This window comes from Canis lupus, chromosome 6 (assembly GCF_011100685.1).
Source record: "Canis lupus familiaris isolate Mischka breed German Shepherd chromosome 6, alternate assembly UU_Cfam_GSD_1.0, whole genome shotgun sequence".
Lineage (NCBI taxonomy): Eukaryota > Metazoa > Chordata > Mammalia > Carnivora > Canidae > Canis > Canis lupus.
The window spans coordinates 44,114,662-44,139,116 of record NC_049227.1 but is presented as its reverse complement, the minus strand read 5'-3'; the positions used below and the strand labels follow the sequence as shown (position 1 = coordinate 44,139,116).

At 38.6% G+C, this 24,455-nt stretch overlaps 1 protein-coding gene across 4 annotated transcripts in view; it reads right to left on the bottom strand.

The window, feature by feature from the left end:
- VAV3 (vav guanine nucleotide exchange factor 3) overlaps positions 1-24,455 on the bottom strand; it is a 352,116-nt gene that overhangs the window by 272,177 nt on the left and 55,484 nt on the right. For all 4 annotated transcript variants that reach the window (XM_038541166.1, XM_038541164.1, XM_038541165.1 and 1 more), the window contains exon 2: positions 548-664. In XM_038541166.1, coding sequence (XP_038397094.1) covers positions 548-664 — 117 coding nt within the window. The remainder of the gene's footprint in view (positions 1-547; positions 665-24,455) is intronic.

The window sequence follows — 24,455 nt, the reverse complement described above, 5'->3', positions numbered from 1 at the left end:
ATAAAAGACTAAAAGGGAAGAAATACTGGTCCTACTATCTATAGAATGGAAAACAGTAATCCTAATCTCTGAGGTAGCCTACAGGAAAAGTTACTTCTGGGGAAAAAAAAAAAAAAAAAAAAGACCCTCCTTATACTGCTTTATATAAAAAATAATTCTAGATCTGGGGCAATGCAGTGTGGCTCAGTCGGTTAAGCATCCAACTCTTGATTTCAGCTCAGGTCATGATCTCATGGGTGGTGAGATCAAGCCCTACATTGGAGAGCAGGGAGTTTGCTTAAAGATTCTCTCCCTCTGCCCCTTCCCTCACTCACTCATGCTTGCGTGCCCTCTCTCTCAAATAAATAAATCTTTAAAAATGATAATAATTCTAATCCCATCTGGATGACAATGTTGTTACTTCCTTTTTCACTAAGTCACCTACATGTGAAATTCAACTACATAATGCAGATACCCAGACCACTTAAATCACATGTTCTACTTCAAATAGTATTTGATAAAATGTTCCTCACTAAAAGAAAATACATAGCAAATGAAATGTAATTACCTTTCCAAAGTCACGAACATCAAATAGGTCAAATGCTTCGAAGAGTTCGCTCTTTCTCATTCCAAAGGTCTCGCAACAGGCTGTAAGGAATGTCCTTATGTTCTTCAAACAGAGAAACTGAAAAATGAAAAATAGCTATTAGTCTATAGAGAATCATTCTGAATGCTCTATATCCTCTGTCCACCCAGAATGCTATAAAAAATGACAACTTTTGAGGTGCTTTTCAATTGCAGTATTTACTGAGTACTCACTTAGGCACAGGTAACACATCTATGAAGAAGGTACGCAAAATTTTTGCTCTCGTGAAACTTATATTCTAAGAAGGGAAGACAGATAAGAAAAAATCTGAGAAATAATAAAAAAAAAAACAGTAAGTATTTTATTTTCATGTGGAGGTAAATGCAATGGAAAAAAAAAAAAAAACCAGGAGAAGGGATCAGAAGCACTGGTGGGAGGGCACTTAAATGGATGGTTCGAAAAAGTGTCAGTGGGAAGAGAGCAGATAAACAGAGATTTGAAGGTAGTGTTGGACCAAGCCATGCAGAAATACAGGACACAGCATTACAACTTAGAGTAGCATCCCATGGCACAGCCCTGAGGCAGAAGTATCTGAGGTCTGTGTAATGAAGGGGCAAATGAGGCTGCAGTAGAGTGAGTGAGTGAGTGACAGGGAGAAAGGTAGGAGATGAGCTAGAAAGGTAATGGGGTCAGGACACCTGGGTGGCTCAGCGGTTGAGCATCTATCTGCCTTTGGCCCAGGATGTGATCCCGGAGTCTTGGGATCAAGTCGCACATCAGGCTCCCTGCATGGAGCCTGCTTCTCCCTCTGCCTCTCTGTGTGTCGAGGAGAGGAGAGGAAAAGAGGGGAGGGGAAGGGAGGGGAGGAAAGGTAGGTAATGGGGTCAGATGACAAAGGACTTTGTTGGCCTTACTTTTATTCTGACCAAGACAAAGTCATTGGTGGCCTTGGGGCAGGGGAGGGATATGATCTGATATGTTATAGGGGTCTTTTAGGATTGAAAGGGGCTGGAGCAAAGATGGAGACAGAAAAAGCAAATAGGAGGATACAAGGCAATCGTGGGAAGACCAGGTGTTATATCTGGACAATGTTAAATTTGAGATACTCGGGATCCCTGAGTGGCGCAGCGGTTTGGCGCCTGACTTTGGCCCAGGGCGTGATCCTGGAGACCCAGGGTTGAGTCCCGCGTCGGGCTCCCTGCATGGAGCCTGCTTCTCCCTCTGCCTGTGTCTCTGCCTCTCTCTCTCTGTGTGTGTGACTATCATAAATAAATAAAAATTAAAAAAAATTTTTTGAGATACTCATTAGTCATCCAAAAGGATGTGGGGCAGCAGGCAACTAGATACATGAGTCTGGAGTCCAGGGTACAGGGGTGTACTCCAGACATAAATTTGGGAGTCTTTAGAGTATACAGAATATTTTTATCCATGATATGGCCTGAGAGAACTTTGGGAGGAAACAAAGAAGAGGAAATAGCCTGGGACTGAGTAATCTTAGGAGATCAGGAAGAGAGCCTACCACGAGGCTGAGCACAAGTGACTGGTGAGGAAGGGGAACAACCAGGAGAACAGGCTTTCCCTGAAGTCAAGAAAAGAAAGTGTTTCTAGAAAGAAGGAACAATAAACTCTGTTAGCTGCTACTGATAGGTAAGAGCTGACCAAGCACAGTCTGTGGAAGCCGGCAGTGTGAAGATCATGGGTACACCCTGATAAAAGCAGGTGGAGTGAGGTGCTTGGAGCAGGTTCAACAGACCAATGGAAGAGAGGAAGTGAAGAGAGAACACAGGATACCAACTCTCAAGGAGTTTGCTGCAAAAGGAACAGAGGATTGAGGAGGTAGTCGGAGAGAAAGAGAAGTCAAGGAAGGGCTTTTTTTTTTTAAAACAACGGAAGCCGCTACAACATGTTTTTATTTTGATGGGAATCACTCAGTAGAGAGGAGAAAGTTGGTCATCCAAGAGAGAAGGCGAGTCAGCCGAATGAGGTCCTTGAGTAAGCAAAGAGGTCGGGGTGGAGGCTCTCAGTTCAAGTGGAAAAGTCTAACTTGGACAGGAGCATGCTCAGTTCATCAACAAAAACAGGAGGAACAAGAGGGAAGGCAGATCTATTGACAATTCTTAAAAACAAAATTTACTTTCAGTATCCAAAAGACTCAGATCCACCTAAGCAAGATACACGCATACCCTGAAAGTGAATGACTTCTTTTTGAAAATAGGAGCTGCGATGGCACACATAAGACTATTATCCTCCAATGAAGGAGAAGCCCATCAGCTAATTGGAGCTGATTCTTTTCTTAAGCACTGTCAATGTTTTATTTTGTTGTTGTTGTTTTTCATATTGTCGTTGTTGTTTAATTTATAGAGAGCGCATTTTACTTCCTCGGTATTTGAAACATTCATTTTTTTCACAGGCTTAACTCAGATGCAGTTTGACTCTTTACAGGAATCCTTCTCAGAGGCTTAAATATTTCAGGAGGGGTTAAAACCACACGGGAAGGATCATAAACCCTTTGAAGCACAAAGGCAAAAGCCAATCAGCACATGGAGTTACTACTTGCACTTTAAAAAATTCATAAGAGACCTTTACAACACAGAATCACTCTACATGTAGCTCTTTCACATAGGATTGCTTATTTACAGATTAAAAGCCTTGCATTCTGCCAAGATAGACAATAATTACTGTCTTGGGGATTATGCAACTGCTCTCTTGCAATATTTTTTACATAATTAAGTGCCCAACTCATAGTTCACCAAGGAGAAGCATAATTGTACATGCCACCCTCTGAAGATTTCTCACCAAACTCAGATTTCACCCTGTGTAGGAAAAACTACAGTACTTTCCACTCAACTGCTTTAGTAACTCAGAAAAACAAGTACTATTTCTGAAAGTTAAAAAAAAAAAAAAAAGAAATGTAGTCATTACTGCATACATACAGAGATTTAAAAGCAGGTCTTCCCCTTACTTCTGGAACCAACTTTAATCTTATTTGCCCCTTAACTAGTTCAATTCTGCTGAATTCCACATATATTTATTGGATTTGGAAAAGGTCACTGGTAAGCTGTCACTTTTCCAGGCAATCTGCAAATTTGGTCTTCCTTTTAGGTATTTCTTCAGTCACAGTTTGAATGCTTACAATATTCCAGACACTGGAAATGCTAAAAATGAGTAACACAAGTTTCTGCCTCCAAGCTTGTCTATTTAGTCTTATCTGGAGATTTTCACAGTCATCCAAAGTTTGGCTAACTAACAACACTAGGATCACACTTCACTTGATGTTCATGGGGGCTCAGCTCTATGCACACACGGGAACAAAGTTGAGGGAAGGAGGAAGCGGGCCCGAATACCACTGCAGAAGCCCTGGACAGAGCGACCACTGATAGCCTGCCCACCACTCCCAAGACTTAAGGCTTTGTTTTCATCATGCTGAACTTGTTCTTTTTCCAGTTTATTTTGTAAAATTTCAAACCAAAAGAAAAATTGAAGAATACAACGAACATTCCATCTACTCAACAACTGTAACATACTGCCATACACACACACACACACACATACACACACACACACACACGCATTTTTTAAAGACTTATTTATTTTAGAGAGTGAGCAGCGGGAGCGGGGGAGGGGAAGAGAAGACAGAGAAGGTCTTAAGCAGCCCCTGCACTGAGCACAGAGCCCGACTCAGGGCTCAATCTCAAGACCCATGAGATCATGGCCTGAGCCAAAATCAAGAGTTGGACACTTAACCAACTGGGCCACCCAGGGGCCCTATATATGTGCGTTTAGGTGCCAACTATTTATGAAATGTATTTTGCCAAAGTATTCGGAAGTTACACACATCACGACACTCCATTCCTAAGTAACTCAAAAAGCATTTCCTAGGAATAAAGATAATTTCCTACATACAATACCATTATCACACTGAAGAAAATGAACAATTCTAAGTTATCTAATGTCTATTCAATATTCCTCAATTGCCCTGTCTCTTATGTCCCTGACAGTGTAGGATCCAATGAAATTTTACCCATGGCATTTGGTTGCTTTATTTTTGCAGTATCTTTTAGCTGAGAAATCCTGCTGCTTTTTATTTTTAAGACATTGACTTTCTGAAGAGTCCAGACAAATTGTCTCATAGAAGGTCACACATATTGCATTTGTCTTACTATTTCTTCATGATATCATTAAACTTGTTCCTCCATCACTTGTATTTCCAATGAACCAGAGGCTAAGTCTGAATACAAATTACATGAGATAACTTTAGGAGTTTTTACAATTTAGGATTCAAATTTTAAGAAGCAGAATTTTAAATAACTTCAGGATTTTTTTAAATATTAAATGTATCTACATAAGACCAAATTTAAAGACATAAAAATCTAAATGCCATTTTCTCATTTAACAAATATTACTGAGGTGCAGATTATACATTAGGCATCATAAAATGTACCTCCAATTGGGTACTACTGCTTTTATTAATTTATTAAACACATGTTAATGGAATGAAACTGAAGAGAACTAGGTAGCTTAAAAAAAACAAGCCAGAAGCAGCAAGTATGACCCAAGCTGCCTTCAGAAGACTCATCCTGGTCAGAGCATCCAGACAGACGAAGGCACAACGGCCCACTACGTGGTAACTGCCATAAGGAAAGCAGCTGAGGGTTCTCTGAGAGTCCTGCATCAGAGGTATCAGAGACAGTGTTAGAGAGGGAGGAGTGGGATGAGGGACAGAGGAGATGAGTGAGAGTCAGCCACAAAACCAGAAGAGCGGCTGACATTCAGGGATGAGAAAGGAGTCGCCAGACCTGGGGTTCAAGGGCCACCAGTAACCGGTGCAGCGTGTGTAGGAGCTCAAGACATGGCCCTGGAAGGCAGCAGGGGGAGTGAGCTTGGACAAGGGAGTCGGGGCCTACAGGGCTTGCCAAAGGGATGCGGGCTTTACTCTGGGAGATTCGAGGGTTTTAAACAAGAGAATAGAACATTCAGCTTGGGACGCCCAGGTGGCTCAGTGGTTGGGCGCCTGCCTCCAGCTCAGGGAGTGATCCCAGGATCCGGGATCGAGTCCCACATTGGGCTCCCTGCAGGGAGCCTGCTTCTCCCATGCCTGTGTCTCTGCCTCTCTCAGTCTGTGTCTCTCAAGAATAAATAAATAAATCTTAAAAAAAAAAAAAAAAAAAACACTCAGCTTGCATTTCATCAGTATTATAATTGAGTGTTTGCTATGTACCCAACTTTATGCTAATGTTTGTCCTTTTTTAAATTTTTTTTTATTCATTCATGAGAGACAGAGAGAGACAGAGAGAGAGAGAGACAGAGAGAGAGGGGCAGAGAGAGAAGCAGGCTCCATGCAGGGATCCTGACATGGGACTCGATCCCGGGTCTCCAGGATCACACCCCAGGCTGCAGGCGGCGCTAAACCGCTGCGCCACTGGGGCTGCCCTGTTTATGTCCTTTAACCCTCATGATAACTCAATCCGGAAAGTTTTCATTTTTTTTTTAAATATATAGGGAGTTTACTCAAGGTTATATAACAGCATTTTCGAAAGTAAAAGAATCATGATTCAAATCCAGACATTCTTGAGGCACCTGGGTGGTCAGTGTTGAGCGTCTGCCTTTGGCTCAGGTCATGATTCTGGGGTCCTAGGATTGAATCCTGCATGGAAGTCCCCATATGGAGCCTGCTTCTCCCTCTGCCTGTGTCTCTGCTCTCTGTCTCTCTCATGAATAAATAAAATCTTAAGAAATAATAATAATCCAGACACTCTTGCCACAGAGCCCACATCCTCAACTACTGTGTTATACTAGCTCCCTTTTGCAGCAGTGTGCAGATTAAACATTTTCTTTTCTCTTTATTAGGGAGATGATATGGGTGAGGTGGGCCAGACAGGACAGTTAGGGTGCTACCATATTAATTTAACAAAAAGATTATGGTGATTGGACCAGGATGGTAGAAGGAGGAATTGAAATAACTATGAAATAATATGGAAAGGAAATACCCAGTAATGGACTGAATATACGTGGGGTGGGTGGAGTGAGAGAGGAAAGAGAACTAGGAATTATGTCCATAGCTCTGTTTTGAGCACTACACATAACAGTAGAAGCACCCACTGAAAATGGTAGCGTAGCAGATGGGGGACAGGGCGTATGAAAGGAACCACAGATGGAGACCATTAACTCTTGTCTCCACATCTGGAAAGATCCAGTAATGAGAGTCTAGGCAGCATTTCAAGTGTATCCAGTGATAAGTGACATTCTAACAGCACAGCCACCAGTCTTCAACCACCACACTCACCCTCTCTGCCCCTGCAGAAACACGTGAGCAGTTTGCTTATTTATCACAAGTTGAAGAATCAAAATTCTTCTATTCTATTTTCTGAGTGCAGAAAAGCACTCAATAGATGCAGATAACATTCAAAGAAATGTTAACACCATCAAGGTCTAAGACAACCTAAAATTACACAGAGCTCTCCAGATTACATAACGTCTCCTAACCAGATACCTATCACAACAGACCAGGCTTTTCAAGGTGCAGCCTTCCCCATGACCTCTTCAGTGCTATCAATAGTGATGTTCTAGAATGGAACATTTAAAGGTCTGACTGCAAAAGTTCCCTATATAGCTCTGAGACAATCCTTCTCTTCCCTCTACTCCTTTTACAAGGTGTGCAGCTGCCTTCTTTACATGCCTTAAGAACCATTTTGACTTTCTCAGTGATATGAATACAAGGCAGGATCGTTTCCCTTTTTTATTTGAAAAAAATAAGCATCTACTTCTCTAAAGTTGTTAGCAAAAAATGGACTGTGTTAACTGACGCTACAAAACAGGAAAAACCTCCACAGCTTGTTGTGAAATAAGCTATTTCAATCCCAACTGAGAAATGGTATCTCGTGGGAAGGTTGGTGATTTCTAACACAGCTTCACAGCGACATATAGTCGCTGACTTAACTGCAATTTTCACAAGGACCACCAACAGTCAAGTTGTCTGATGAAGACAGAAGTTCTCGGCATCCCACTTCTTTTTTTTTTTTTTTTTTCAATTTATTAGAGAGAGAGAATGATGGGGGAAGGAGTAGCGGGAGAGAGAGAAGCAGACTCCCTGCTGAGTGTGGAGCTGATGCGGGGCTCTATCCCAGGCCCTGAGATCATGACCTGAGCTGAAGGCAGACGCTTAACCAACTGAGCCACCCAGGCACCACTCAGGGTCTCATCTCTTGATGGAAGGCTCATTTGAAGGGGAGACTGAATTTGAGAGTTTGACATAATTTGAACTATGAGTGGCTGTTAATGAGCTGATTGACAGTTGTTGAAAGGCACAGAAGAGATCATGATGAAGCCTATTTGCAGACATTAGCTGAGCCTCAACTTGGACTTCAAACTGTCATCCTGACTCCTCCTCTATCCCTTTTCAAAGGGAACTAGAAGGCATGGAAGGAAAATACTAGTAAGTCAAGTGTCTCTCTTATTGGGGTTTCTTTTTCTATCCTTTTAGCCATATCTTCTCTCTTCTACTACATCTGCCTTTTAAAATTAAGAGTTAAATTCTACATCCTTTGCAAAGAAGAGGGAAAAATAATAATTTTTATTTGTACAGGGACTTTGTCCTTTTCCCCGTGAGACAGTGGATTCCAACAGAAGGGCCATCATCACCACTGCTCTATTAAGAAATCCTATCTGTAGATGCCTTCTGAATAATTATAAAATAATGATGCTGCACTTAGCATCAGTTCAAGAGACTGCACAGTATCTTCAAATAATTTTCTTATTGATCCTATTATTATAAATAAATGAAGACTCTAAAGAACATGCAGGGAAGAAGTCCAGAAAGGGAGGGGAGTTATTTTCTTAGCTCCAATTTTGTTCTCAATTCACTAAACCAAAACTCCTCTATTTTCAATAAACTAAAAGCCATGCTGATTGCTGTCCAGGCTGCAAAACATTTTTAAAGGTCAAAAAAAAAGTTTTAATCAAACATATAGTTACTTAACACTCAAAGTTGCAGGTTTTTTTTTTTTTAATTTTCTTCAATGATTGAAACTTTTATAGGTTTTAAGTAACTTTATGAACTGTGATCAAGCTCCAAAATGTAGGCCTGTAAGAACACATGCATCCTGTATACTCTATAGCACTCTGGTCACACCTGTGGAAATAACCATCTTGACTATAATGTATCTGTTCTCCCACTACTGCCACATGAAAAAACATTTGAAAGTAGAGACTACATTTATTTCAACTATGCATCCACATAGCTTTTATAACAGACAAGTGGTTTTAATAAATAATGAATGATTGATGCAGTTTATGTGTTTAAAAAAAATAGCAACCATTCCTTGGTAGCTAAGGAACTCATTTTACATTAAATTGGCATCATATTCTCTTATTTATATATTAGTGTATCAATAGATATTCTTTATTAAATTACCCAAGAACTTCTTTAGAATTTGGAGATGTTAATAATTATAAGTAAAATAGATTTTAATTTGGAGATGTTAATAATTATAAGTAAAATAAAGATTTTAAATTATTAAGCAGTTATGATCTTAAGCATCATTTCTAGTCTGGGTTGCCAGCCTCTGGTGTATATTCAATGGCAGTCTGCTAACAGATTTTCAGGATTCCTAGCCAGCTGTCACCATAATACAGACAAGCCCTCTGCTGCTTTCAACAGCCCTTGCCCTCATAAGAAGGAGCACTGTACCACTCTCCCTTAGCAAGAACTCAGACTTTAGTTACAAAGGTTATCTGGTTATCTGTCAACCCCAGCATTAGCTCTCAGACAGAAAAAGTTAACAGCCATTCAATTCTCCTTATGGGTTTCTAGTCTGTTCACTGAAAAACAGAATGCTTGGGAAGCGCAGAGGTCATAATTAGCCTAAAACACCTATTTTACTAAGCCCATTAACCTGATAATGAAAGTAATACATACCATTGCCTTTAATGACAAAAGAGCAACTCAACCATACTGTTATCTAGAATACAGCTAGGTCAAAGCACACTAAAAATGGCCCAGTCGACATTCTAGAGATTTTCTTGCAGGGTCCCCATTATAGGTATACAAAAAAAAAAAAAAAAAAAGGCATTTCTTTTTGCAAGACCATTAAGAGACGGAAGAATGTAGTAGCTCAAAGTCAGGATTTTTATACTAGTGGGAATAATAAGCAACAGTAACAGTGACAGTAACAATCAGAGTAAGATGGAAGCAGTAGTAGTAACAGTTCAACAACATCAGTGATAATAATTCTAGGAGACTGGAAGTAGTTGCAGTAGGCAGTGTGGCAGCAATGATGGTATCAGCTGCTCAAGCAGTCAATCGGAGATGAAAACCAGAGTCCCCTGGACCCTTATCTAGGTGAGAAATGGACTGTCCAAGGTACAGCATCCTTGGAACAGCACACAGGCCAAGAAAGCCATGCCCTATAAAACAGGAAATTAGAATCCTGTGACCCTGATACCACAGAAGAAGGGGAGCTGTGGTAATTTTGAATGTTGTCTCTAATGAAGAATCAAGAAAAAGCTTAAGGACACAAATCTGTATTGCTTTTAGCAATGAGCCTACAAATCCATTAATCCAGATGGGAATGAAACTTGTATTCCAGGTCTGATCTAAAAGGAAAAGAGCTGTTTACAAATGAAAAGAGGTCTGACAGCAAGTAACTCCACCTCATGCACTTCCTTCCCCTAAAAATAGCCACCTGAGAAAGCAGCCCCAGAGGTCTTCACATGTCCCTAAGGAGCCCTCCCCTTCTCTAACCTTTGCTGCTTAGCCCCCTATGTCCAGGATTCTACTCCTTCCACCTCACTCTGTGGTACAGCCAGAGCAAAATTTGAGTAAGCAGGAGATCCAAAAGGGAAGGAAAAAACAGAGGGGTAAGTAAAGCCTAAATCTCTCCCTCCTCATTTAATCTCCCCTTGAGGCTATAGAGTAGGGACTATTATAATTCCCAATTACAGATGAGCCAACTGAGCAGTTTAGATAAGTGGCCCTAGGTCACATGGCCAGTAAGCCACACAACAAGGTTTCAAACCTTGCCTCCAAAGTCCAAAGTCCACACCTTTCACAACTAGGCCTTTCTATCTCCTACTTGGCAGATACTGCCCCAAGTATGGAACCTGGGGGTCAAGGTCCTGCCCTCCAAGGGATGAGAGAAGAGATACAAAGGGGCAGGGAGCATTTCCATTCCAGTGTATTAAGTAGAGAAGCAAGTACAGGGTTTAGTGGGAGCACAAAGGAAGAACTCCCATCTGATGAAGGGGCGGGGGGGGGGGGGGGGGGGGGGGGGGGAGTCATCAGATTCACTTCTCCAAGATAGTGCCTGAAATGAGTGTCCAAAAATGAAAAAAAGGTCAAGATAAATGCTTTGGTGAGAAGCAAAGGCCTAGGTTTTTGGAGGAAATGCAGTAGTTCACATGGCCTTCACAGCCAGTGCAGAGAAGAGAGCATAAGAGATCAATGGCTAGGGATCCCTGGGTGGCGCAGCGGTTTGGCGCCTGCCTTTGGCCCAGGGCGCGATCCTGGAGACCCGGCATCGAATCCCACGTCGGGCTCCCGGTGCATGGAGCCTGCTTCTCCCTCTGCCTGTGTCTCTGCCTCTCTCTCTCTCTCTATCTGTGTGTCACTATCATAAATAAATTTAAAAAATTAAAAAAAAAAAAAAAGAGATCAATGGCTAGAAAGACAGGCCAGATCCCAAATGGAACTCAGGATTCACTTCTCTGAGGGGACATGCAATGCATTATAATAATGCTTAGGACTCTACAAACAATAGCAAATGATAAACATGTATGTCTCACATATGACACTAAGCACTTTCCATGGAATATCACAATAAATACATACAACAACCCTATGAGGAAGGCACTTTTATTCTACTCTATCCACAAGGAATGGAGACACAGTAACCAAACCAAGGTCAAGCATAGAGCCAAATCCTCCCCCTGCCAGCACTCTTCCCTGCCATGCCATGCTGCATCCATGAGCATGGAAGTAGTGAGGGGAGGCAATGATGGGCCCTACAGCAGTGGTAGGACCAGACTTTAGGTACCTGCCGGCATAAACAAACTTGGGGTTTGCCCCAAGGAAAGCAACTACAAATGAAAGGTAACACATTTCCTCAAGTAATTTCAACTTCAGAAAGAAGATGCATTTAAAAGAGGAGGAGGAGGGGGAGGAGGAGAAAAAGGAAAGGAAAGGAAAGGGAAAGGAGAAAAGAAGGAAGAAGAAGAAAAATGCATTTTAGAGAAAACTCTTCTAAAAATAACCAACAAAATGTTTCAATTTCCATTCAGATCAGCAAAATACTTAGCTCTAGACCATACAACCTACCTTCCCCCTCTTTCTTTGTTTACCAACAAAAGAGAACATCCCTTAATCTCTTAATACCTTCCACTAGGCTTCTTCTACACATAATCACATACATTTTACATAACTTTGAACAAATTTGGAATGACTAACTTTGGAACAAAATTACTCTCCTATAGATTAAATAGTTTTTTGTGCCAAATTACATTCTATTTTCCGTCCACATTTCTAACCGAATTATTTTATCTGCACCCACATTCCTCCCAAGTTAGTATCACCCCAAATTGTATGTAAACTATACTTGCTTTTGATTTTACTGAGAGACTTCTTTATGACTTATGCTCCAGGTTTGAGTTATGCCCACTATTTCACAAGTTATTTTATTAAAATAAGTTGTAGTTTTTCCAAATTAAATATGAGTACCCAGGATCTGCACTAAAAACAGTTAATACAAAATCTGAACTAAAAACCAGATTTACATCTGACCTATATTAAATATGTATCATACATATTTTCCATGTTTATATATATATATGCATACCCTTTTTTAATACCACTACTTCAATATAATATTTCCTTCTAAAAATATTAACCAAGTAGAAACTTAACCAAGCAGAAATACATCTTGAGCACAGAAAATGCTCCTTGTTTTTTCCTCCCACTCTTAGCCTTCCAATAAACTCTGCTATCTTTATATCTAGGAGATCTGTACTCTGTTAAGAAAACCTGCTAAACCAGGGGTGACTGGGTAGCTTAGTTGGTTAAATGTCCAATTCTTGATTTCAGTTCTGCACATGGATCTCAAGGTAGTAAGATCGAGCCTCATGTCAGGCTCCACACTGGATGGGAAGCTTGCTTACCATCCTCTCTTCCTCTGTGTTCTCTCTAAAATAATAATAAATAATATCCGTTTAAAAATATATATATATAGAGAGAGAGAGAGATAAATATATAAAACCCTGCTAATCAATCACCAATACCTCTCACCACATTGCCACATTGTCACCACACTGGTCTTTTAACGGCAAGAGAAAAAAAAATTTTTTTAAAAAAGGATGTACCAACCCAAGTTCTGTTAATATCCACAGATACCTTGAGTCTTCTCTTTTAGTCAAATCTCCCAGTGACCTCAATTCCAATGAATTAAATGCTTCCTCCTTTTAAAAATGTTTGAGTGTAGTTGACACACAATGTTACATTTGTTTCACTTGTACAACACAGTGATTCAACTTCTCTCTTTGCTAAGCTATGTTCATAAGCATACCTACCATCTGTCACCATACAACACTGTAATAACATTCATTGATCGTATTCCCTATGCTCTACATTTTAATCCTGTAACTTATTCATTCCATAACTGGAAGCCTGTATCTCTCACTTTCCTTCACCCATTTTGTCCATCCCCACCCCCGCTGGCAACCATCAGTTTGTTCTCTGTATTTTTAAGTCCAATTCTGCTTTTTGTTTATTTGTTTAGTTTTTAGATTCCACATGAGTGAAATCATATAGTATTCGTCTTTCTCATTTTGACTTATTTCACTTAGCATAATATCCTCTAGATCCATCCATGCTGTTGCAAATGGCAAGATTTCATCCTTTATACCTGAGTGATATTCCATTGTATATTTATTTGTGTATACACCAAACTTCTATATCCATCCATCAATGGACACTTAGTTTGCTTCCATATCTTAGCTATTGTAAATAATGTATACATAGGGGTCCATATATCTTTTCAAATTAGTGTTCTCCTTTTACAAGTAGTAGAATTACTGGATCATATGGTATTTCTATTTTTAATGTTTTGAGAAACTGCCATAGTATTTTCCACAGTGGCAGCACCAATTTACATTCCCAAAAATGCACAAGAGTTCCTTTTTCTTCCACATCACCACCAACACTTGTTTCTTGTCTTTTGATACTAGCCATTCTGACTGGAGTGAGGTGATATGTCATTATGGTTTTGATTTGCATTTCCCTGATGGTTAGTGATGTTGAGCATCCTTTCATGTGTTTGTTGGCCATCTGTAGGTCTTCTCTGCAAAACTACTGAAGACAGGTCTTCAGCCCATTTTTTTAATTGGATTTCTTGTGGGTTTTTGGTGTTGGGTTGTGTGAGTTCCTTATATATTTTGGATATTAATCCCTCATTGGATATATCATTTGCTAATATAGTCTTCCTATTCAGTATGTTGATGGTTTCCTTTGCTGTGCAGAAGCTTTTTATTTCGATGTAATCCCAATAGTTTAATTTTGTTTCTCTCGCCTTAGTGAGAGAATGTAACAATGTAAAAATGTTGTTACAACCAATGTCAAACTTACTGCCTATGTTTTCTTCTAGAATTTTTACATTTTTAGGTCTTACACATTTAGGTCTTTAATTCATTTTGTTTATTTTTGTATATGGTGTAAAAGGGGTGCAGATTCATTCTTTTTTCATGTAGGTGTCCAGTTTCCACAGCACCATTTGTTGAAGATACTCTTTTTCCCAATAGATACTCTTGCCTTCTTTGTCATAGATTTATTGATCATATAAGTATGGGTTTATTTCCGGGTTAATTCTATTCCATTGATCTCTGGGTCTATTATTGTGCCAATATTATACTGTTTGATTACTATAGCTTTGTAGCCTATTTTGAAATCTGGAATTGTGATACTTCCAATGTTTGTTTTTCTCTCTCAGAATTACTTTGGCTATTAGGGGTCTTTATGGTTCCATAGAAATCTTAGTATTCTCTGTTCTAGTTCTGCAAAAAAAAAAAAAAAAAAAAGGCTATTTGTATTTTGACAGGGATAAAGAAAAATAAAATAGGCAACCCCTAAATCTAATACCTTTATTCCTGCAGTCTCCAAATCCGTACCCATCTCAACCATTTTTCCAAAATCTGAATGAATACACTTTTAGGTCATAAAATTTCTTGAACAGATTATAGTAGATCATTCTAGAACTCACTATACTAGGTCATTCTAAAACTATCTTGTTGCTAGGTATATAATTATAGGCTATTTCTTTAGCAATAGTTATCTATCGCCTCTATAGACCTATAAGGTAGTGGAGGGTTTTATGAGGGTTTTTAACTGTATCTAATACTGATCCAATACTGTGTTATGTGATTTTTTAATCTAATTTGCAAATGTGGTTCCCATCTACCTAGAATGGCATTTCTGTAGGAAGATCACTGTCCTGATTTATCATGGATGCTCTTTAAAGCTCTTTGTCCTACTGCAATTATTGGTAGTATCCCTTTCAGGGAGAAAAAAAGTTCTTATGCAATAGATTACACAGTTATTCTTCCTTTTCCCTGTCTTTAGAATATTCCTCATCCTTCACAACACCAGATCAAATAACACTTCTCTGTTTAGCTTTCTTTGACAACTCTGGATAAGGTTGGTCATTCTTTTTCAGATGTAAAATGTACCAAATTGTACAGAAGCAACATTTTTTATTGTTATATTTCCTGAACATAGCCTAACACAAGGCAAATTCAATATACATATATAACTACAAACATGTATAAATGTATACATACATACATACACACATATTATACATACTGGATATACAGGAGAATAACCAGGAAGAACCAACCTGGATGCAAGTCCTGACTCTGCCATCAAGAATTGTGTGGCTATAAGGAAGTCAATGTAGTGGTTAAGAATGGATCCAGGGGTCACATAGGCTTGCACTCAAATCATCCACCTGCTGGTTAAGTAAAATTAGGAAGTTTATTTGACTTCTAAGCCCTAAACCATAAAATGTAGATAATTCTATCTTCTTCCGTAGAATAGTATTCAATCTAGTGAAATTATCTATGTGAAGCATAATTTTAGCACAAAGTGTTCACTAAATCTGACTTACTGCTATTAATTGGCAAGTGATATACCAATGAAATAAAATATATTCCTAATTTTATATGATGAATAGGTCATAATGGAATACCACTGTTGCTGAAAGTCATTATCAAGCAATCATTTAACTCATGTGAGTACTGGTTTCTCCATTTTAGAATAGGGATAATCAATCATATTTCCTTAACAGGTTTGTTATATTAGATGAGAAATTCAAGTTTCATTATCCATTTAATTCACTAATCATTGGCTGAGTGCTTAGTAAGTGCTAGGCACCTTGCTAATAAGCACAGGCTGATTCCAAAGATACAAGGATAGATGCCAAAGATACAGGACAAGATAAACTCCTTCTGTCAGGAAGTTCATAGTCCAAGAATTAGCTTATAGCCTTAAGGACTTGTAGACACTCAATGATCATTACTATTCTCTTCACTCCTGTAAACTTTTTCTTTGATTTTTCTTGTTCTTTCCAATTTTATCTTACTATCCAAATGTAGGCTATTTTTAAGATTTTTTATTTATTTATTTATTCATGAGAAACACAGAGAAGGGTGGGCAGAGACACAGGCAAAAGGAAAAGCAGGCTCCATGCAGGGAGCCCGATGTGGGACTGGATCCCGGGTCTCCAGGATCACGCCCCGGGCACTAAACTGCTGAGCCACCCGGGCTGCCCTAGAAAAATATGTGAAGTGATTTTCTGTTAATACTTCACTAGACTGAATATAAAGTATTCCACTCTTTTTAAAGTTTGACTTTTATAAGTTTAGGAAATTATACTCTCAAGACTGCTCACCTCCAACTTTATAATAAAAATGACAGGGTAAAACAGTTTGCTTATAAGGAATCTACTTTTGCAGAATCCATGCGTTCTTTTGAGCGAGGTTATCTGGAACCTATTCTTAAAAGATCAAGCACCAAGTATGGCATTGTTCTTACTCATCACATCCAACTTTTTTCTAAGTAGGCTGCTACATTTATTAATATCCCCACAAGATCACAATATAATAAAACTTCTATATGATGAATGTCAAAGCCGCCTCCATGCAAGAACAGCACATCATGACAAAAAAAAAAAAGTCTCCTGACAAGTCAAAGTAAGCAGCACCAAAGCCAGTTAGGATGCATGCAGAATATGGATGTGGGCTGCAACAATCTAATGGCTGCTAGTACCTCTCTTCAAAAGCACTATTATAGTCAAATTATTTTCCATAATGGACCATAAATGGACATTTCTCAGCATTTTATGCTAGAATATTCACTCATACCCACAATGCAAGTAATGGCTTATTAAATGCTTACTCCTTTAAATTTTCACACATAGATAACTCAAGGGAAAAAAAAATCTCAGTTCTCACTGCACAGAGTGAATTTGAAAAACTAGATAAAAATGCAATTTTAAGTACTCAGGAAAATGTAAGGGAAAAAACAGGAATTTAAGAAGGCACTAATTTATTGTTAGGGGGAAAAAAATCTATCATAAGACATTTTTCTTAACTGCAGAAAGTTTCAGTAGAGCTTCTTAGACATCCCAATTAAAATAAGTCAAAATCCCATTAATAAGAAAAGTGATACAATCTCATTACACAAGAAATTCCATTATGATGAAATTAAGTGGAAAAATAAAATTATTCCTAAATCTTGCCAGGCTACGCACAAAACATGAGGTTGAGGGGACAGAGAGATTGAGGGGAAGAGGGGGTAAAAATCTGTTTTTATTATTTTCTATGTAATTAAAACTTAAAGACAATAAATGCTTCTGTAGGAAGTCATTTTTTTTTTTTTATGTCACATGTCAAATACTAGTGTTTTACCAGGAAACTATGGACAGTGGCTGAAAGACATCTCAAGTTTCAAATAATTTGCTCACAATTTAATGCGATTATCAGATGCATTTTCTCAAATATTTTCTCCATAGAGGTACCCACAATGGCAAAAAAAAAATAAAGTCCTATTTTTGGTGTCCTGGTTGCTTGAAGCTGCCCAGTCCACCACACGCTTAGAATTTGTCATATGTAAGCTTTGCCTTCTAACCCATGAGATATTATGCTTAATATAAAACGTATGGGGACGCCTGGGTGGTTCAGTGGTTGAGCTTTTGCCTTTGGCTCAGAACATGATCCTGGATTTCCAGGATCGAGTCCCATATTGGGTTCCCTGCGTGGAGCCCGCTTCTCCCTCTGCCTGTGTCTCTGCCTCTCTCTCTCTCTCTCATGAATAAATAAAATCTTTAAAAAAAAAAAAAGGTGTGGTAAATTATTTACCAATGATTCAAGCCCTTCTCCTGTACACGACCCAAACCTCCCATAAAGTCAGCTATCACCAGTCCAAGTGCCTACTATGAGGAGCTGGGAGGGCAAAGAAAAACTAAGAGGAAGGGACCAACTGCCTCAGCCAGTTTGAGATGTGGAGAACAAAAGAATTGGGGAAGCAGGAGCAGGAACTGGGGGCCACCATGAGTTTGAGAACATAAGCCTCAAGGCTTCAGAGACTTCTTACAGAAGCATTGGGCTCTCACCTACAGGATGAAACAAAGGAGCTAAAGCCAACCTGACTTCCTCAAAGATGAAGAAAACCACCAGGAACATTTGAATTTTACTTATTATTGTACTTATAGAAGTGTTCCTTCACACCACCTGTCATCTGCATGAAAATAAAGCAAAAATTTGAATAACAAAAATGAGCAGAACATTTATACAGGTCTTGCTCTGTGCTAGGCACTATTCTAAGCATAAGTGTGGGCGCAAGCGCACATACCCACACACACTCACACTCACAAAATTCCTTGAAGAAACTATCTCCACTTTACAGAGGAGGAAACAGGCAGGGAAAAGGTAAACTCTTGCCGGCCCTCATACAGCCAGTAAGTGGAGGAGCAGGAATTCAAACTGAAGCCTATGCTTCATACTCACTATTCTACCCACCACAGTATGGCTTTTAGGTCTTCCAATGCTGGAGACAAGGAAATTTTTGGGTGACTGGCTCCTTCACGGATTTCTGTACACTTTTGAAAGATTTATAATAAAAAAATCTTTTATTTTATATTTAAATTTTATTAGTAATCTCACCTTGATCATGTCCATCCTCCTTCCTCAAAAATCCATTACATATAGATTTTTGGATACTTTTGCACACCCGTTACATTTTACATCCAGTCAACATAAATCACACAGAAATACCAAAAGGTCTTATTGTTATTGTGTACATGAAGCTCATAGGAATTTACCCATGAAGCAATTAGAAATTCTAATTTTAGAAATATATGTTCTTCATCTACAAGTATGAAAAATAAAACTTTTAACTTTCACAAAATAAACATGTAAAAAATAATAATATAAGAAAATATTTGTCACCAACTCCATGAAAAAATAGCAAGTTTCCACCAAGCCCAGTGGCCTTCTGAGTGAAGCATGGTTTTTCTATACTGCATACCAAGCCTAGTAGACTAGAACCTCTACAAGTACACAGTATACATTAGTTTACCTTAACATAAAAGTCACTTTTCCAAAATAAAGCTTTCCACCTCTAGAGTCCCTAGAGGACAACAAGAAACAGCAGATTCCTGGATTATGTTTTATTGCACATAACTACATTTCATAGCACTGGGAGTTTTGTTGGTATTTAAAATGCATCTCCTGTAAAATACATCTACAGAAAACATATCTTCCATAAAATATATCAAGTAAAATGTGCACACAATAGATTATATAGATGAATATAAATAACCAAATGTTACATTTGGATGTGTCCTATAATGAGAAAACACTCATAAAACATGTTTTAAACTATTCTATATTGTGTAGGTCAATTTTTAAAGCCTTTTTAAGTAAGAGAAGATTCTTCATCCTAAAAAATTAATGAATCGACATTTCCAGTCTGAGAAAGGGACACACTCGGGCCATCCACAAACACCCTCTGAGTCCTGAGAATGCAAAGATGAACTAGACACAATGTCAACCCTCAAGGAGCTTATTATCCATCAGGAAAGCAAACACAAATAGGAGTTCAAGAAGATAGTTCAAGTAAATGATGGAGATGATGGAAATGTGTATATGGTTCTCTGAGGGCACAAATAATAGAATAGCTGTTCTACCTAGAAGGGCGGCGTGAGAAAATTTTCCTATAGAACTTTTTCCAGTGTAATTATTTCCTATGACTGAATTATGCAAGCATCTACTTCTTTCACAAAGCACTCGGGAGCACAGGGTAGGGTGTCCAGGGTCCAGTCACACATATTTATACAGAGCCTGCAGGTGCACTGGCAGAGGGAGGTAGTCATCGAGCTGGACCATCCACTCCCTATCATTTCTGAGCACTTATTAAATTTGGTGCAAGGTACCAGAAGACAGGGCTCTCTCCTTAGGGACCGCAGAGCCCGCTGGAGGAGACAGGGATAAATCATTCCAGTACAATTTGGTAAGTGCGGTCATAGGGGTGTGTTCACACTATGGGAGACAGCAGGTGACAGTTCATGAAAATGGGAAAACTCAGGGAGGGCCTGACTAATAAGGAGCCGTGTGAGCTTGAAGGAGAGAGTTGGCTCAGTGAACGTTCTCAGGCAGCAGGATGTATCAGAGCTGAATGAGATCCTCTGTGCTATTACTTAATGGAACTGTTAGGATCATTCTATGAAACAGGTATTGTTCCCATCTTCTACATAGGTACATGTGGTTAGACAGGTGAAATAATGTGTCCAAAGCCAAACTAGTAACAGGTGCAGCTGAATTTTGAACATAGGTCAAAAGTCTTATTTGGCTCCTTTGGCTCTTTCCAGAATAGGTAAGCAGAAAACATGAAGGCTTACTCTGATCTGTATCTTGACTGGCTGAAACCTGATCTCTTCAGGAATCTTAGATCTTTCAACAGTTCTTTCTCCATAAAATTTCTATTTCTTCGGTATATTCATACATTTGCAGCATGCTTGTTATACATCAAACAGGCATCTGTAACTCACTAAAGTGATCTCAAATTCTTCTACTTTTCAACAAACCCAAACCTGCATTAGACACATTGCAAAGTAAAACTTGACACTTGGTATTTTCAGTATTTTGAAAGAAACATTTATAGATAGATCATCCATTTGTACGTAGCATACAAACTCAAATACTTGGCAACCCACTAAAAATTAACAGGGTATGTGAAAACATGGTTACTAGGTAGGAGTTGGCTGTATGCCCCCGCTACTGTATACAAATTTGGTATTTTCTCTACATTCTTCTGGAAAATGTCTGTGTTAATGTTTGGAAGCCATCAATGCAGTGTCTCAAAGTTGTTTTTAAGCCTTCATTATTAATATATAGAGATGAGAAATTTTCTTTCCAACATATACGTGAAATGTCACATTTTACAAGTCTAGATATTGAAGGAGCTATACTCTATCAAATCTATATCCAATGTGTTCTCAGGGGAAGTCTCTAAAATGTGAGAGAATGATGAAAGTTGATGAGCGCAGTCTTGTTAAAGAATGACCACTGCCTCTCAACCACAAATGAAGCTGCTAAAATAAGCACTGTATTTTTTTTTTTTTGAAATGGCCCTATGAATGCTCTTCTGCAATAGCTAGCTTCACCATGCCATGGTTAGCAGAGGTTATAATAAATACCGCATCACGGACTATGTGACCTCTGTGAACTTACCGGACTTGTATCTGGCACACAACTATTTACACATTGCTGTTATGTGATTAAATTCTCAGGAAAATAGTATATACTCAGTCTTCTATTAATGAATATTTCTTTGCCTCATATGTTTTATGTAAATACAGTTTTTATAAAGCCATCTGCTTTAGAGCAGTGACTGGTAATAACTGTGTCACCGCACTTCCAAATAAAATCAAACAAGTGGCAATAAATTATATGATGCTGTACTTAGTAACGATTACTAAACTGTTAATGTAAGTCAGGCCATGATGGGGATTAATATGACTATAAAAGCTATTAACAGGACAAGGGAAAGATAATTTACATTGGCTGGGCACCCAGGCATTGTATCTGACAATTTACCTATATTACACAGCACTAGGAGGGAACTAATTTCTAGTCTTTCTCCCATGATCTACTTAGTATAAGATGATTGATTTGGATCCCAAGTTATGCATCAAGGTGACCTACAACACCACAGCAAACTCACACAGACACTGTAAGAAATTTTAAATTTTCAAAAAAAAAAAAATAGAATCACAGGAATATTCACATCTGTGAGGCATTGCATGAACTACTGGCCTAAATTAGTATGCAGTTTCAACATCATGCCACATTCCTTTCAAAGACATATTTTTGTGAAACTGGGTATTGGTATTCGGTCATTGCTGTGATCAAAAAATAAATACATCAATCAATATGGAATAGAAAATTAAGGTATGGTGGTGTGTAATCTTGTTCAAAGATCTGAGAAGTTTTATAGTGCCCATCAGGCATAGACATTTCCATAAATAACTGTGGGTATTAGAAAGAAAAATAAAATTTTCCTTTCAATTTACAAGTATTCTTTTTTGAAATAACTATTAAGTTGTCTATAGCTAACTACTTTTTAAAAATGCTGAGGTTTTTTGTTGTTATGTTGGCTGAGGGGTAAAGTGGAAAAAAATCACAGACATTCACTATGCCATAAACTGAGGTTGAGAACTTCTGTTGTAGATAAATTCTAATCCTCCATGCCAAAGTACAGGAAGCTGACCTGTAGGTCTCTAAGGGTTTTACCCAGTTTTCTGAGCTAAGTTTCTAAAATTATTAATAAAAAGGCCATCTATGATTGAATGTACAAAATCATTTTACATAATCAGTATAAAAGATGGAAATATAATTGTCACCATATACTTCCCACTCTGCTCACCTTCCATTCCATGTCATTTGTCTAAATATGATTGTATGATGTTTACTTCCCATTCAGGAAGAAGAAATTACATCTATTTTTGGTATATCCCCTCTCCTGCCCTTTCACTACTGCCACACACAGAAGTGCCACTTAGATACTCTTCCACAGGGGTTTTTTGATGAATTTCCTCTCTAATATGACTTAATATCTATGTAGACAGTTACAATTTTTCTCTTGTAGTCTACACATTTTAGAGTAACATGAGGTCCTATATGTTCAAACCTTCAAGAAATGTTTAGGAATTATACCAGGCTTATGAAATCATACAAAGTATAATATCATCTTCCATAAAATTATAAGTCTTATATACAGAAGGCCAGTAAAATGCCAATGAAGTTAAAATTTTAAAAAACAAAAAATTCCACCCACTGCCTGGGTGGCTCATTGGTTGAGTGTCTACCTTCAGCTCAGGGCGTGATCCTGGAGTCCTGGGATTCAGTCCCACATCAGGCTGTGGGGAGCCTGCTTCTCCCTCAATCTATGTCCCTGCCTCTCTGTGTCTCTCATGAATAAATAAGTAAAATCTTAAAAAAAAATTACTGACATTTGTGGAATCTCCTGAAATAAGGCAACATGCTTATATACCTAGATATACTAATGTTCGCCACACCAGAGAACTTATTAATAATTTTTTAGCCACAGATACTGATATTATTACATTAAGGGGTAAATTTCAATGGCTAACATTACTGGGTTATTAAGCCAATTCTTTTAAGATTTATTTCTTTATTTTAGAGAGAGAGAATGTGTGTGTACAAGCAGGGGGAAAGGCAGAGGGAGAGGGAGAGAAATTTTAAGCAGGCTCCAAACCGAGGGGAGCCCAACGTGGGGCTCGATCTCATGACCCTGTGATCATGACCTGAGCCAAAATCAAGAGTCAGATGCTCAACCGAGTCACCCAGGTGCCACCCCTTCTTTATTTTTTAAGGATTTACTTATTATTGAGCCAAGTCTTAGGTGAAAACTGTAAAAGGAGAATTTTAATGAGATCATCTAGCAGTATGAAATTGTTTTTAACTCACTAGGCAGAGCTTGAGGTACAGATCTCCCTTTCTCCTCAACCAGGTAGGGGAAACACAAAAAGGGAAAAAATAAATCAAAGTTAAGGCATGGAAATTTGCTGTTGAGAAAAAAAAAGAGGCAGCAGAATATCTAGTTTTTAAAAATATCTCAACAGTTGGTCCATAAGAAAAAGCACATTAAACCCTTCCAAGGAAAACCAGCATCTCCAAAAGGATTCCAACAGCAAGAAACATCTGCAGCTGTAATACAGGGTTTAACCAAATCATCTTTGAAGTAATGAACAAACAAAGGCCGTGGAAAAAAAAAGTAAGTATCATAGTTGCTGGAGGTATAACACTCCCAAAGACTCCGGAATCACCCAAGTGACAGCCAAGGAAGAAGAAACAGCAGTTGATGATGAGGGCTCTGCAGGCAGACAGACCCTGGTTTGACCTCCAGCTTTATTATTTTTAAGCTATTAGATGCCAGGCAAATACCAAAATCTCTCTAACCTCAAATAGAAGTAACAATGCCAGTCTCATAGGTAGCATGAAGACTACTGAGGGCAGTCACCTAAAATACTATGGAAGCTAATACTGAGTAGCTTCACCGTCACCTCATAACTTCAACTAAAAACAGACAAAGCTGATTCCACTGCTCTTTGTTCAAAAACTCTACCAAAAATTCCTATCTTAACTTCCCCTAGCCATCTCAAACTAAGCATGGCTAAAACAAAACTCATATTTCCTGAGAATCAGCACCTCCGTTTGTGTAAGAAAAAAAAAATGCCTCTTCCCCCTTTATGACCTTGAAATCATTCTTGTCACACTCAAGCCATCTCCAGATGTTATCAACCTTTTCAACCGTCTCATGTTATTCCTC